The sequence below is a fragment of the Notothenia coriiceps genome, unplaced genomic scaffold (genome assembly GCF_000735185.1).
Source record: "Notothenia coriiceps isolate Sejong01 unplaced genomic scaffold, NC01 NC01_scaffold00012113, whole genome shotgun sequence".
NCBI lineage: Eukaryota > Metazoa > Chordata > Actinopteri > Perciformes > Nototheniidae > Notothenia > Notothenia coriiceps.
In genome coordinates this window covers 16,416-30,467 of record NW_011344814.1, presented here as the reverse complement: position 1 = coordinate 30,467, position 14,052 = coordinate 16,416, and the positions used below count along the sequence as shown (strand labels likewise).

General features: G+C 43.6%; 1 protein-coding gene across 4 annotated transcripts in view; it reads left to right on the top strand.

Moving 5' to 3' along the window:
• Positions 1 to 14,052, top strand: part of hoxb3a (homeobox B3a) — a 45,866-nt gene that overhangs the window by 25,048 nt on the left and 6,766 nt on the right. For 2 of the 4 annotated variants that reach the window (XM_010773131.1, XM_010773129.1), the window contains exons 3-4: positions 6,270 to 6,961; positions 11,588 to 14,052. The exon at positions 11,588 to 14,052 is cut by the window's right edge and continues 1,433 nt beyond it. In XM_010773131.1, the coding sequence (XP_010771433.1) occupies positions 6,385 to 6,961; positions 11,588 to 12,435 (1,425 nt within the window). In that variant the 5' untranslated portion in view covers positions 6,270 to 6,384 and the 3' untranslated portion in view covers positions 12,436 to 14,052. Of the gene's footprint in view, positions 1 to 2,919; positions 3,327 to 6,269; positions 6,962 to 11,587 lie in introns of those variants that run through there. The other 2 variants (XM_010773130.1, XM_010773132.1) reach the window with 2 other exon arrangements.

Here is a 14,052-nt window from a genome sequence, read left to right as displayed (position 1 = left end):
CATTTGTTTCACAGCCTGAATTTGTAGAGATGGGAGATGAATGCATGGGAAATGTGTATGTGTTTGATTGATGAAAAATCATGTCATGACACGTGCTAATGTAATATGATCCAGAGGATGACTTCATCATTTGATGCGACAGTTATTAAAACAGCGCTTATGACCCCCACCACTATACCGGTATTATCAACCTAAGAACAGTTTAACAGGTCACAGTCAAAGAAAAGTGATTTTCTTTCAGAGCACACAAACCTCACAAATACTGATTCAACCATCAATAGTATGAAATATTGTAGCCTAAATCAAATCGAATTTTATTTATATATAGCCCAATATCCCCACAACACATTTGACTCGTGTTTTCTGTTGTTTTTGTAGATAGATCAATAAACATGAATGAAAGTAAAAAGTTATAACATAATAATAAATGAAGGAAAAAAACACAATTGAAATATAGACAATCCTATTGACACAATGGTAAGGCTAAATAAAAAATAAAAATATAGGACCCAGGCGTTCAAGGTAAGCCTGAGAACGAACTTTTTTGTTTGTTTAAAAAACAACATGCTTTAACCATTAAAGCAACACCTTTCCGCACAATGCGTAAAATAGGCTTTTAAAAAATAAAATAAAAGTCCCGTATAGGAAATTCCTTTGTGTCATCTTCCGTGGCCTAAATGCCTGATGTCCTGGGGGAGAAAAGCAAAATGGAAAGAGGATTTCCATTCCAGAGAGTTTCAGTTGTGAAACCCAATACCCGTGACTCAATCCGAAACACGGAGCCTTGTATCATGCCTTCCAAGGAAAATAAAGCAGAAGCTCCGGCATGATTTTGCAAGTCAACATGTAATCCTCTGCTGATTTAACCACGTCTCTTCACACACTGTTGCTCAGTAGGAGGAGAGAAACAAATACAGAGACAATAAAATAGCTGATTAGTGGTTTGGTTAATAAGTAATGGTGTTGTTCAGCAGCAGTTAGCAGATCCTTTAGTCCTCACAAAGGATGGTTTGAAGGGAAACTTGCAGACAGACACATTTCAGGATCCAACCTTCCTCCTACACCGAGCTCATCCTCTTTCAGCAGCCCACAGCAGTGCTATCTGTTTAAAAGTTGGCTGTTTACACACACACACACACGCGCGCGCGCGCACACACACGCGCACACACACACACACACACACACACACACACACACACACACACACACACACACACACACACGTCGCTGCTGGGTGCGAGAAAACTCATAAATCTTACCATAAACGACAGGGGTAGCGTCCTGTCCTGAATAATACAAATAGAGGGAGTGGATATGTGTGCTATGACAATATAGGGAACATTTATAGTTTCATTTATAGGCTTTTCTCTTTCCCTCTGGGTTTTATGATCACTTTTGCTTCCTTTTTAAGTCACATTTTTCTGCTAATCTTGTTGCACCTTGCCCCTGTCTCCGATCGTATTTCCCTTTATGAAGACCTTGAAGTGCACTTTAAGTCATGCATATTCGTTTGACTCTTTAATGGAAATGTTACATTGTATCTGTACCTTAATGTCTGTCTCGCTCACTGTGACCTCCTTTTCTTGTTTATTTAGCCTACCATATTTTGTGACTATGCAGCAGCAGCGGGGGACAAGGTGTTGACATATTCGGGAGGGGGGGTGGCACGGAATGAGCCGCAGGAGGGGCTCTGTAGATAAAATGGTCATACCATTTAAAAAAGTCTAATTTCCTGGCAAAGTGGAAACAAGATCTTCTCCCACTGCCTGTAAACATGCCTCCACATGATATCAAATGAATTTGCCAAATTGCCACAAACAGTGACTCTTAAGTGATTGGCCTACCTCCTAAAATAACAGTAAACATAATACATCTACATGTCTGCAGTCACTTAACTTATGTATCTGGCTCTTTAAATGAATATGATTACAGTAAAGTATTATTCACATTTCCAGTGAAAGTCAAATGTACTGTTAGCCATTCGTTAAATATAATTAATTACCATATTTTCATGCAAGCCTTCACAATGCCATCGAAATAGACAGTAAAGGCATCAGCTGTCAGCTTTAACCACTTTAGTTTGGCACAACAAAAAAGATCTTAATTATATTCTGAGGTTAGCCTAGCCTACTTGTAAGAATGTGTATTTATTATTGGCCTACTTTGTTTTCTTAATGTTAAGAGGCATAGTTGGTAAGATTGAACTTTGTATAGACCTATCTATCAATTGTAATCACATGGTATAGCTGAGTTTAAACAACCCAAACCACGACCTCCTCAGCAAGAAGTCCTGCCAGCTCCTGATTGGAAATACAAATATGGCTGATATAGACCCAGTTGTGGGCTGTTTGTTGACTGGTTATGGAACAATTAGGATTTGAAAGGCTATCAATTAGTGTTGCCATGTGAAAAGAAGCTCCATGCTTTATGCCTGGCTGCAGCCTGGTAGCCTATATTAGCATAATGTGAGAGTGACGCTCAGATGTTTGATGGGGGAATCAACGCGTCCGCGAGTCAAGCCCCGTTATTTCCTCCGTTACCCCCGTGAGCGTTACCCGGGCTGATTGTCAACATGATGAGAACACCTACTGGGAAACTAGCACCACCATTAGCCTACTCCTAGGCCGGCTGCCGACTGCCAGTGTGGTGTGGAATAACGCCTTCCAGAGACCGAGGAGAGAGCAGGTTACACACCGAAGACAGAGAAGAAGACGCTGAGGCGGGAAGACGGAAAATAATAGCTCGCGTACAACCCAAACATGCAATGGGTTGACATGTTGTGGCGGGGCAGCTGCTCACAGGCTGTGTGAGAGCTAAAAAAGTGAAACATTTGAGGCCATTGTTAACAGCCAGCAGCGGTGCAGGCAGCGCTGGTGCTGGGGCGGGAGGGTGGGGGGCGGGGGCGCGAGCTGGCAGCAGGCAGGCTCCCGGTAAGCCTGAGCAGCTCGTGCGCTAGCTTGCCTGCCTGTAGCCCATTAGCTACACCGAGCCCCGTCTTTTAATTCGCCCCCCCCTCATCATTCACTTCTGGGCACCGTCGCTCTCTCTTATCCGACAGCCGTTCATGCCACACGGTCTCCGGCGCGAGCTTGGTCCGCCGCCGCTGTCAACTCCAGGAGGTGTTGTGGTGCTCGCGCTAGTGTCGAGACAGCAGCGGAGAGAAGAAGAGAAGAAGAAGAGGAGAAAACGAAAGGGAACGCAAGCGGATTTGTTATTAATTCAGTCTTTTATTATTTGTTATTGATTAACCTGCGTGAGGACTAATCTGTAATGCGGTGTTGCTGGGTCCGAGCCGGACTGGACCGGGACCGCCGGGGCTAGAAAAGGTAAGCAGCCTCACCGGCAGGCAGCAGGCCAACAAAGCAGAAACACGGAGTTAGTTCGCTGTGCACTTTGAGTTGCTGGCTCAGTGATTTATGGCCCGTATGACTTCAATCCCGGTTCAAGAAGAGTTCACAATGCTTTAAGCTGCTGCAAGCAGCCCCCCCTCTTCTACCGGCCTTCCAACTCTGTCCTTTTTCTTTCTGTGCCTCTCATTTCTCCCCTGCTCCTCATTTAGAGCTATTTATTTACATCATATTTGCTGTTTTGGATGGACTACTTGTGCCTGGTATTTATCGGCTACCTATTTCTCTCCCACGGCCCTCCTTTTTTATTATTATACTATTTTATTCCACACTTTGTGATGCTGTATTTGGATTCATATTCACTGTTTGTAACAACAATAGCTCTGATGTGGCCAATCTTTTATTGTTTCTGGCCTCTCTCTCTCCCCCCTCCTCCCTCTCTGTGTCTGTTAATGGGATAAGGAATACGTGAACTGTCCAAGTTAATGCATTCTCTCTTTGAGCTTCTCATGGCAGGCGCCATTTGTAATTTTATATCCCAGGATAAAACACAGACACTGGACACCACAGGCTGACCTCTCCATCTCTCCCTGTTGTTTTTGTTTGGGTGGCTGTTTCTCTTTCAGTGTAAGTAGATTATTCGGGGAGGCGTCTAGTAAAGTTGGTGATTGTAAGCTACAAGCAAGAGCCACAGACATTACGTGTCCCGTTTAATGGCAAAGCAGCGATATGATTTAATAACATATTCCTCCTACACTCAGTGCCACGGCCTCCCTCCCTCTCTCCCTCCTTGGGACTATTCCTCAGAGTAAATAATTAGGATTCCAGCTTGTCTCCCAGAAAGATAAATGGCTGACATGTGTGACGTGCTGAGAGCTAGAGTAGGGCTGGACTGTCTAATCACCAAAAAGAAGAATCGTGGGCTAATCTGCATTTTTTTTTAACTTACGAATATATTTGTAAAGGCTAGTTTGCACAATTCCATCACAATAGGAAAACATTTGCACCTTAAATAATCTATTTTTCGCGTTCAAGTAAATCAAAAACGGCATCTGTTTGATTAGCAAACGAAACATATGTTAACCTTACAATTAATTACATTGTAATGTTAATTAATTGGGTCGGCCTTGTAAATGTTACATTAAATGTTATTTATGAAATATTTCATATAGCCTAGGCCTCGTGCTCTGCTGTTTAAAAAAACAAATCAAAAATAGCACGAGCCATTTGCTACAAGTAGACAACTTTTAAAGTTATTTTTTTAACGTAGGCCTATTTATTTTCAACGTAATGGTGTCACGTTATTTTCTCACACACTTCAGCTGGACACTTCACTGTAGTTTGGTGGCTACTAGCTTAATATCTGTGTTATCTGAACACATTAGCCTGTTAGCTGTAGCTAGCACACAGCGGCTCAGTGAGTGTCAGATGGCAGATCTTCTTCTTCTTCTTCTTCTTCTTCTTCTTCTTCTTCTTCTTCTTCTTCTTCTTCTTCTTCTTCTTCTTCTTCTTCTTCTCCTCCTTCTCTCCAAATGATTGCCAGGTGCTCTCTCTGCCTGATACCCGGCCACAGGCCCACCCCGGCGGTGAGGCAGATAGGGAGCCTATCGGGGCTCACGGCTGGTTTTTTCTACTTGTCCTCTTTTTCTCGGGGCCGTGATAGAGCACTCGACACTAATGAATCACTGACTCGTGAAGCTTCTTCCTGGCTGTCTTGCTGTCCTATCTGTCCATTGTTGGCCTGTTTTGTACCCAAGTCCAAGTGTTTATTTTTGTATTCTTGGAAGAGTCTAGGAATTATTGACCCCGATTCAACCTTCCTTTGCCTTTAAACAGTCAGAAATCCTTTATTCGTTTACAGCGTTATAGCCTACATCTCAATAAAGCATTTGGTGTAGCCTTTATTATTATAAATCACGTGCAATAATATGCGTTATTTCTACTCAAACATGATGCAGGAGTATGTTGTTATTGTGTTTCCGGAGACTCCGTGAGTGAGGTAACAGCCGAGCAGACGGAAAACAGTAAATCATGTGTGGAAGGCAGAGGTTGACAGAAATAGGCTACCTACATCAGTCACAAAGGAAATATATACAGGCCACATAAACTGCCGCCATTACACAACGAAATGTCACGTTCAGCCTGAATAAAAACAGACACGGTGGGGTAGTGCTTTATTATAAAAACATAATTCTCACTGAAATTAAATGATCGAATAATACAAATGGATTACTTATAGTTATGTTAAGTAGTGAACACGGTGTTATTCCATTTTTATTTTTAAATTGAAAGGTGAAGCACTGTCATTATTCTTGGATTACATGATGGAACCGAAAAATAATTAGTGATAGATAATAATAACAATAATAATGTATAAGTATACTTATACTTAACTATTAACCAGGATTCATAATATCATTAAATGGGCAAATATGTTACTTGTAATTGCTAAGTTTGTAATAATTATAATAATATTACAATTAGGATTATAATATGAATAATAGCAGTAATAATAATAATAAAGCTGCATCATTTGAAAAAAGACATAAACAAAAACGAAATAATAATAATAACAATGGTATTAATAATAATAATAATAGTAATGATAATACCACATTTAAATAATACAACAAATAATAATAACATGTAATGTGTGCATCACTGTGAATAAATTATTGTGTTAAATCATGTGTGTGTGTGTGTGTGTGTGTGTGTGTGTGTGTTTGTGTCTTTGTTAATGTGTGTGTGCCTCCTCCATCAGAGCATCTGCAGGCTGTGCACTGGACTCAGAGGGGAGGGGGAGGGTAGAGGGGGGGTGAGGAAAGAAAAGCAGTGGTTTCTATTCATGTCATGGTGCCTTTCATGGCGGAAGATGGATTTATCTCTCTCATTTCTTCATTCTGCCTCTCCTTAACCTTTCAGGTCAGATTGCAGGAGACCGTTGGAGAGACACCGTCACGTGACCCCCGGTACCAAATGGTCTTCCGGCAGTGGCTCTCAACAAGGACCGGAGCACAAGACGCCACTTCTCTCAGAAATGCAGAAGACAACATACTACGACAACTCCTCTGCACTTTTCGGTGGCTACTCGTCCTACCAGGTGCAGGGGGCAGTGGCAGCCGGCAACGGCTTTGGGGGCTACGATGCACCGGTCCCAGTGTCCCACCACCAGCCGGCCTTCCAGTCAGCCCCCCATCTGGACGTGGATTCGTACCAGCGCTCTGCCTGCTCTTTACAGTCACTGGGCAGCAACAGTGGCCACCAGCAGCAGCAGCTAGCCAAGACCAAGGAGCTGAATGGCAGCTGCATGCGGCCCAGTTTGCCACCTGAGCACCTCCCCGGCCCCCAGGTGTCCCCCCCACTGCCCCCCAACCCCAGCAGCAGTAGTACTGGGGCTCTGCAGCCAGGGGGCAGTGCCGGGGCCTCCTCGCTCACTAAATCAGGCCCCAATAAGTCGTCTAATTCCTCTTCCTCCACGTCATCCTCCACGTCTTCCTCCTCCTCTTCGCTGCCCCCCAACCCGACCATGTCCAAGCAGATCTTTCCCTGGATGAAAGAGTGTCGACAGGCAACCAAGCAGAAAAACTGTTCGCCCAGCATCAACTCTGGCAACGGTGTGTGAGACCGCACCTGTCTCTGTCTCTCTGTCTGTCTTTGCTTTGATTTCCCCCCATAGCCTCACTGAAACCACATGCAGAATACTAATCCCCCCTACACCAAACTCTCTCTCCTCATCTCCCCCTTCCTCGGTTCCTTATGTCCTCCTTCTATTTCATTTTCCTTCCTCATTAGCGCCTCTTTCCTATTATCCTGCCTTCGCCTTCCAATCACCACACCCCTCTTTCCTCACCTCTCTTATCAACATCCTCTTTCAAGCCACAGATCCCCAAGGATTTAAAAAGGTTTCTCAGACTGTTATAACAAAACAGGTTTCCACAGGCAACCGGTCATGTTCGTTATCAGTAGCTGGGGAGTGCGTCTGCTCTGATCCAAGGTCATCCTCAGCATCTAATCCGGCTTTAAGGTGAACAAAAGTGACTGGTGAGCTGGATTCACTATAAAGCTTTTTTCATCTCCCTGAGAAAGTATGATCAAATGGAAGCTGAAAAGCTTGAACCTAAAATGTAAATTCTGCTACACACTTAGTTAACTGAGTCTTTTGATGACTCAAACATCAATAAAGTACCTGAATGTTCTGAGCAGTAAAATAGGCCAAAGGTCAGAGGCATGGCACTATACAAGTGATCAGCAAGAGAATACAGTAAATATACACTATATATTCATTCATATTTCATTTTTTAGGAAGAGGATGGTTAGTTTATTTTAATGTATGTATTGTACCAACAAAATATTTTCTTCCAATATTTGCCAACAAAAACGAGCACTTTGTTTTCTAGGAGATCCATAATGAACACTGAGCTGTATGTCTGTATGTAGGGCAGAGGGGCTGGAAACAAGGACGCCTGGTTTTCAATCCAAGAAACACACCGAGCAACACCTCTTCATCTCACCGATACCAACCAATGAGCACTTTGTATCATTTTTATTTCATCACTTCATCTTGTAAAAACAAATAATTGTGTGTTTTTTTTAGAGGGAGCAGCATGATAGAACCATTTATTGGCAAACAAAAAGCCTGGTGCAGATTTCCCTGAGGCTTATCATCATAATGAGGCTGGTTCCATCATGCCTGCATGGAGATCTTTACTAAACCTGTGATGGGTGTGACAAACTGAATCAGCACAGACACACAGCACGTGGATACACTGCTCTTCATCCATACACAGTTTGACATAAATCTCCCCTTAAAACCACCAGCGCTGCAAAGCACATCAAGGAAACCGTAAACATTTGAGAAAGTTGCATCTAGGATAAACAAAGTAATTGGAGGAGATATAGATCTGGTGTTCCGACAGTAATTAGTCAAATCTTGCGTAGAAGGACCTAAAAGTAGAACTGGATAAAGACACAATCAATGACAACTGATCAGTGCATCTTCCTTCATCACTTACCTTCCTCATCACCTCCTACACCCTCTGGTTATCACTTGCCTTCTGATTGCTCTCTCTATCTCCTTTTGGCACCTTTTTGGTAATCCACAGATATTAACAGAGTGAATTTAAATGTCATGTACGATAACAGATGAATAGATTTTTCAGAGAGAGGAAGAATGAAGTTTGCACGTTTGAAATGAAAGATATTAGCAATGGGGAAGAATACAGCATGATGAATCTGAATATCATGTCTGATAACAGGAAAAGAAAACAGTAATTGAGGCAGACAGATCTGTTATTAGAATTGGTAGTTATCAATGAGAAAAGAATATGTTGTGCCATAATGAATATAAGTATTAAGAAAGCTTTCAGATGACTGGGAGGAGAGTTGGAAAGAGATTAGTCTGTTTATTAACGAGAATTTGATACAATCCTTTTGAGAATGTCCCCGTTCTGTGATGCCCCTTTCACACCAACACGGTTCCAGGGCCTTTTCGGAGCTAGAGCCTGATAAGCACCGGTTTTTCCTGTTCACACCGCAGCGGAGCCGGTTCTAAGCACCGAAAACCGGTGCTTACCAAGCACCAAAATTTTTTCGGTCTACAAGCAAGAACCGCATACGTCACGCTTACGTCGGGGGGAGGGGCGGGATCAACCTGAGCTAACAGTTTATGGCGAGTACGGCAAATGAAAGTTGTAACAAGCAGTAACGCTGAGCAAAGTGCGAAATACGCTTATTAAAAAAACCCATACTTTATAAAGTCAGGCAACACTAACCAGGCTTCATGTGATTCTGTTTATTTGTACCTTACTTTGACCATCCGTTCACTGTTATTGATCATTGTGGAGAGCAGGCAGACGTTTTGTTTTGTATTATAGCAGCTATCAGATGGAATCAATACATGGGCTGCACAGGTTGTCATGTCCGACTATCACAAGTAGAATCACAATGAAAAATACGCCGGTAAAATGTGCCTGTAGAAAACGGCTTATGCCACAATAGGATAGCAACAAGTAGTCAAGATAGTCAATTTAGCTTCGGTTGCTATGCTAACATCACCCATTTTATACCAGAGAAACTTTCATAACAGCGTTGTGATGCCAAACAGCGAGCAGCACTGCAGCGGTCGGTAAATGCCGCTGAAACACATTAATAAACAATGAACCACGAAACTCTAGAGAAAAGTACAAGGGTTGAGAAGTAGTTATTTAATTTAATCTGGCTCCGTATGATTAAAAGCAACATGATCACAACCTTGATTCTGCCTTTGAGCCGCTTATGCTCTTAATACGTGCTTCGTATTCGCTCCCTTTGCACAACATTACTGTGAGAAGATGAGATATAATTCATTGATCTCAATTTGGGATCTGTTTATGAATGGAGGACCCTTTAATGTTTTGAATATTTACCAGGAGTGGGGTTTGAACCCGCGAGGGCATATCCCCATTGGATCTTAAGTCTGGCGCCTTAACCACTCAGCCATCCTGGTTATTTATCAGACAACTTCCTGTGTCCAACACTTTTCCTTCATATTAGCTCCCTTTGCGCTTCACATACACTTCCTATGCCCTTAGCATTCGCTAAACTTGTTCTTCCGATGCACTTACTATTCAACATGCAATTTTACTTTGCATGCGCTTAACATGCCTAATATTGTGCTTCCACTATCTATACGCTGCACTTCCAATGTTCATCATTATGTTCTTTCTATGTGCTTCTTACCCTTTTACCAATAGGCTTTCCTAACCCTAACCATCTAGTGTACCAGTTACCGCTGCACACCAAATAAACTATATGTGCCTGTTTGTTAGGTATGCAATAGCTACAATTAATTTTATGAAACTTATTATATTAAGGTGTTGGAGGATGTAGTTTGTGTTTTATTTGATTATAATTCAAGGTGTTTTATTTACTCTACCCTTATTGATATATTTGGGGTTGGAGATAATATTAGAAGCACCCCTCACAGCACCAAACTGCAGCCTCCGAAACAGCCGAGCAGTTGAATCAACAGCTCTCAGATTTCAACAAAAACTGAACACCATACCCTTCAGGCAGGACTGTTGCATAACGTGAACCTGACTGACTAGCAACAGAGCGTAGATAATCCGGTTTATCAGGCAGCTTTTTCACAACCTGACTGATCAAACAGTGACGCTTGTTCCTATTTGTACTAATGTTGCTCCTTCCAAGAGCTCAGCAGTTAAACCTTTCCATTTTGTATACAGGCTTCTTGCAAACTTTTAAGATCTAAACTTCTTTTGTTAAATATTTAAGCCAACATTATTTTTCTGTCTTTTCTTATTGTTAGAGTAAAAGGGCATGTGTGAAAGGGGCTTAACAATCGTCAGGACAACCCGCCTGTTGTAAGGTGTACAATTTTTGTTACTTGCTGCCAAATAATTTGAAGCACCTTGCAAGAATTTCTTTTGAATAATTTCTTTGCGGAAATAATGAAAATATTTGAGGATAACCATAGATTGTGACGGATAGCCAAATATAATCTAGTTGTATTCCTATTAACACACCAAGTCATTATAGCAGCGGATTACTTTGATGTTAATGGACTCAATGGCCTTAATAACAACATTGTTTCCTTCTGAAAAGAATGTATACATTGGCATTTTGAAAACTAATGTACATGTATTTAGTGGTAACAGTTGAAGTGTATGAGCAAATCTCAATATTTTCCAGCTGTATTAGTAGTTAGTTTATACTAGGGTAACTAGTATCACATACATGTGGTGAGAAGCGTGACTGCAGCTGCTGACTGATCAGCTCACAGTCTTCAGCTGCAGCTGCTGGTGCTGTGGGGGGTTTGTCTTTTCTGCCAAGATGCAATTTAGCTGCCCTCGGCCAGCACCGGGCCCTCCGTCTCTTAATAACTGCCACTGTTATGAAGTGTTGACAACTAATATCAGGGGATAATTCAGCCAGAGCCTGGACCCCCCTCTGCTTTATTAAGAAGCTGAACGCTTTCAATTTCCTCCAGCATGCAGCCTGAGTGGCTTTATTCTCTCTTCCTTTAGGCTCTTTTCATCTTCCCTTTACCTGTTTCTTACTATATCCTGCTTTTTGCACATTTCCACTCCTCTTTTGCACATTTCTCCCATTTCCATTTTTTTCATTTCCAAGGCCTTTGGTGCTCCCTTGTTTTTGTTTTTGCTTGTATCTTATCAATATCATTCTGCCATTTTATATTGACTTGCCCTTTCTCTGTTCAACCCTTGTTCTTCTCTCCTCAGTATCAGGAGGAGCAGAGAGTGGCAGCAGTGGGGAGAAGAGTCCCACCAGCGGGTCGTCAGCCTCGTCTAAGCGGGCCCGTACAGCCTACACCAGCGCTCAGCTGGTGGAGCTGGAGAAGGAGTTCCACTTCAACCGGTACCTGTGCCGGCCGCGCCGCGTGGAGATGGCCAACCTGCTGAACCTGTCCGAGCGGCAGATCAAGATCTGGTTCCAGAACCGACGCATGAAATACAAGAAGGACCAGAAGTCCAAGGGCCTCAGCTCCAGTTCTGGAGGGCCCTCACCTGCTGGCTCCCCCCCACTGACCATGCAGTCCTCCGCCAGCTTCCTCAACTCCATGCACCCTATGGGAGGGGGTGGGGCGGGCTACGACGTCCCATCTCCGCCATCCTTCGGCAAACCCCACCAGGGAGTGTCCTACTCCATGTCCACTGCCTACTCCAACGTCCCCATGAAGGGCTGCCCCCCCCAGCATAAGTACGGCTCCCCAGACCCGGACTATGGCGACCCTCACCACGGCATGGCCAGTAACGCTGGCTACGGAACTCCCAACAACATGCAGGCCAGTCCAGTGTACGTGGGGGGGGGCAGCTATGTGGAACCCATGCCTGGCTCGGGGCCCTCCATATACGGGCTAAACCACCTCGGCCCCACGCCACCCCACCACCAAAACATGGACTACAATGGTGCAGGGCCCATGTCGGGCGCCAACGGGCACCATGTGGGTGGAGGGGGCCCCCCGGGCCCCTGCGACCCGCCCCCCCACCAGACGTACACCGAGCTGTCGGCGCACCACACCTCGACTCAGGGCAGAATCCAGGAAGCACCCAAGCTCACTCACCTGTAGCAGGTTTGCAACAACACGACAACGTAGGAAGACGACAGACTAACAGACTAACTAACATGTGGGGACCTGCTGCTGCACGGGGACAGCAGGGGGGCCACAAGGAGACAGACAGGAGCCATCCAGTGGTTTGTCCTGTGCCCTACAGCCTCAGAGAGCCCCCCCCTGTTTACACTGCCTGACCAGTATTAGGGCTTTCACTGCTACTTTGAAAGTGCAGTTAACTGTAAAAACACAAAGGTAGTGCCTGTAATAAGCCGCAGCAAGGGACAGACACTTTCCAAAAGAGACACTAAAATCACTGCAGTGTAGAATTAGAGGAATCAATGGTAGTGGCTAAAACACTTTATATTTCAAACAGGGACCAAACTTACTATCCGCTCCTGAAACATTACATTATCCGACAGGAAATTATGATTGTTCATACGAAAGAGGATGAGTGCCACGTTGACAACATTTTTGACATCTTAATTTATTATTTTAAGTGCTGAGATTAAAGACAGAATTCAGACTTTTCTCAGAACTAAGAATTCATCATTTTTTTCACAGGTAGCCCTAATTTTCTTTCGTATGTTCAAGAATTAAAGCGAGCATTATCAGATTTACCCATGAATAATTTAACTTACACATTAAAACTGCCTAATATTTAAGTATACTTTATCAGTGATTTTTCCATTAGAACTTGATTTTGTACCCACGTTTAAGCATCTCACATGAACCCTTTTTTAGAGCAGTTTACACTCCACTCTGTCCCAGGGCAGTGAGGCATATTGTACATTACATTACATTGCATTTAGCTGACGCTTTTATCCAAAGCGACTTACAATAAGTGCATTCGGCCAGTAAGATACAAACTTGACCAACAAGATACAAACTTGAGGCGTGGGAGAAGAGGTTTACAGTCAATTGTCTCCCACGTCCCCTGGGGACAATACATGTCAGGAAGCTCATCTTGTGGTAGTGTAGCAGAGACATATCGGCAGCTGTACAGCACAACAGAATTTATGGTGAGCACCATTGTTTAGTCAGTGTTAGACTGATCATCTGCACAGTCAATCAAAAAAAAACATATACTGAGTACTAGAGATTCAGAAATAAATATATTTGTCAGAAACCCCCAAAAAATCAAATATGAAAGACCATCTCTAAGTATGATGTGTCTGTGTGGGTGGGGCAAATTGCCGCCCAGCTGGCATGCTGTTAGAGCTTGGAGTATGGGGTTTTAAATGTGTATTATGATAAGGAAATCTTCCCCCTAAGACACACATATACAAACTCCCGGCTACTAAATGAAATAGTTTTTAATGGGCAGTTAACGAGGTGGTTAGATTTATGGCGCCGGGCTCTCTCCCCCTCCAGGCTACACATGTTGTTGTCAGCCGGGCTGAGCTATGTGGAGAACCGTCCTCTCCATCAGCTGAGAGAGGGAGAGCACAAATATGTCTCCCTCGTCCCACAGAGCATAAAAACTACTGGATGTTCTCCGTCTCGTTCTCCTCCTGCTGTCCCCGCCTCTCTCCGATCCACTACTAACACTCTCTCCTGTCTGTGGCAGCAGCACATGGCTTCTGAAGGAGGCTACACATCCCACAACCCGCCACAGACCGCCCCCCCCCCCCC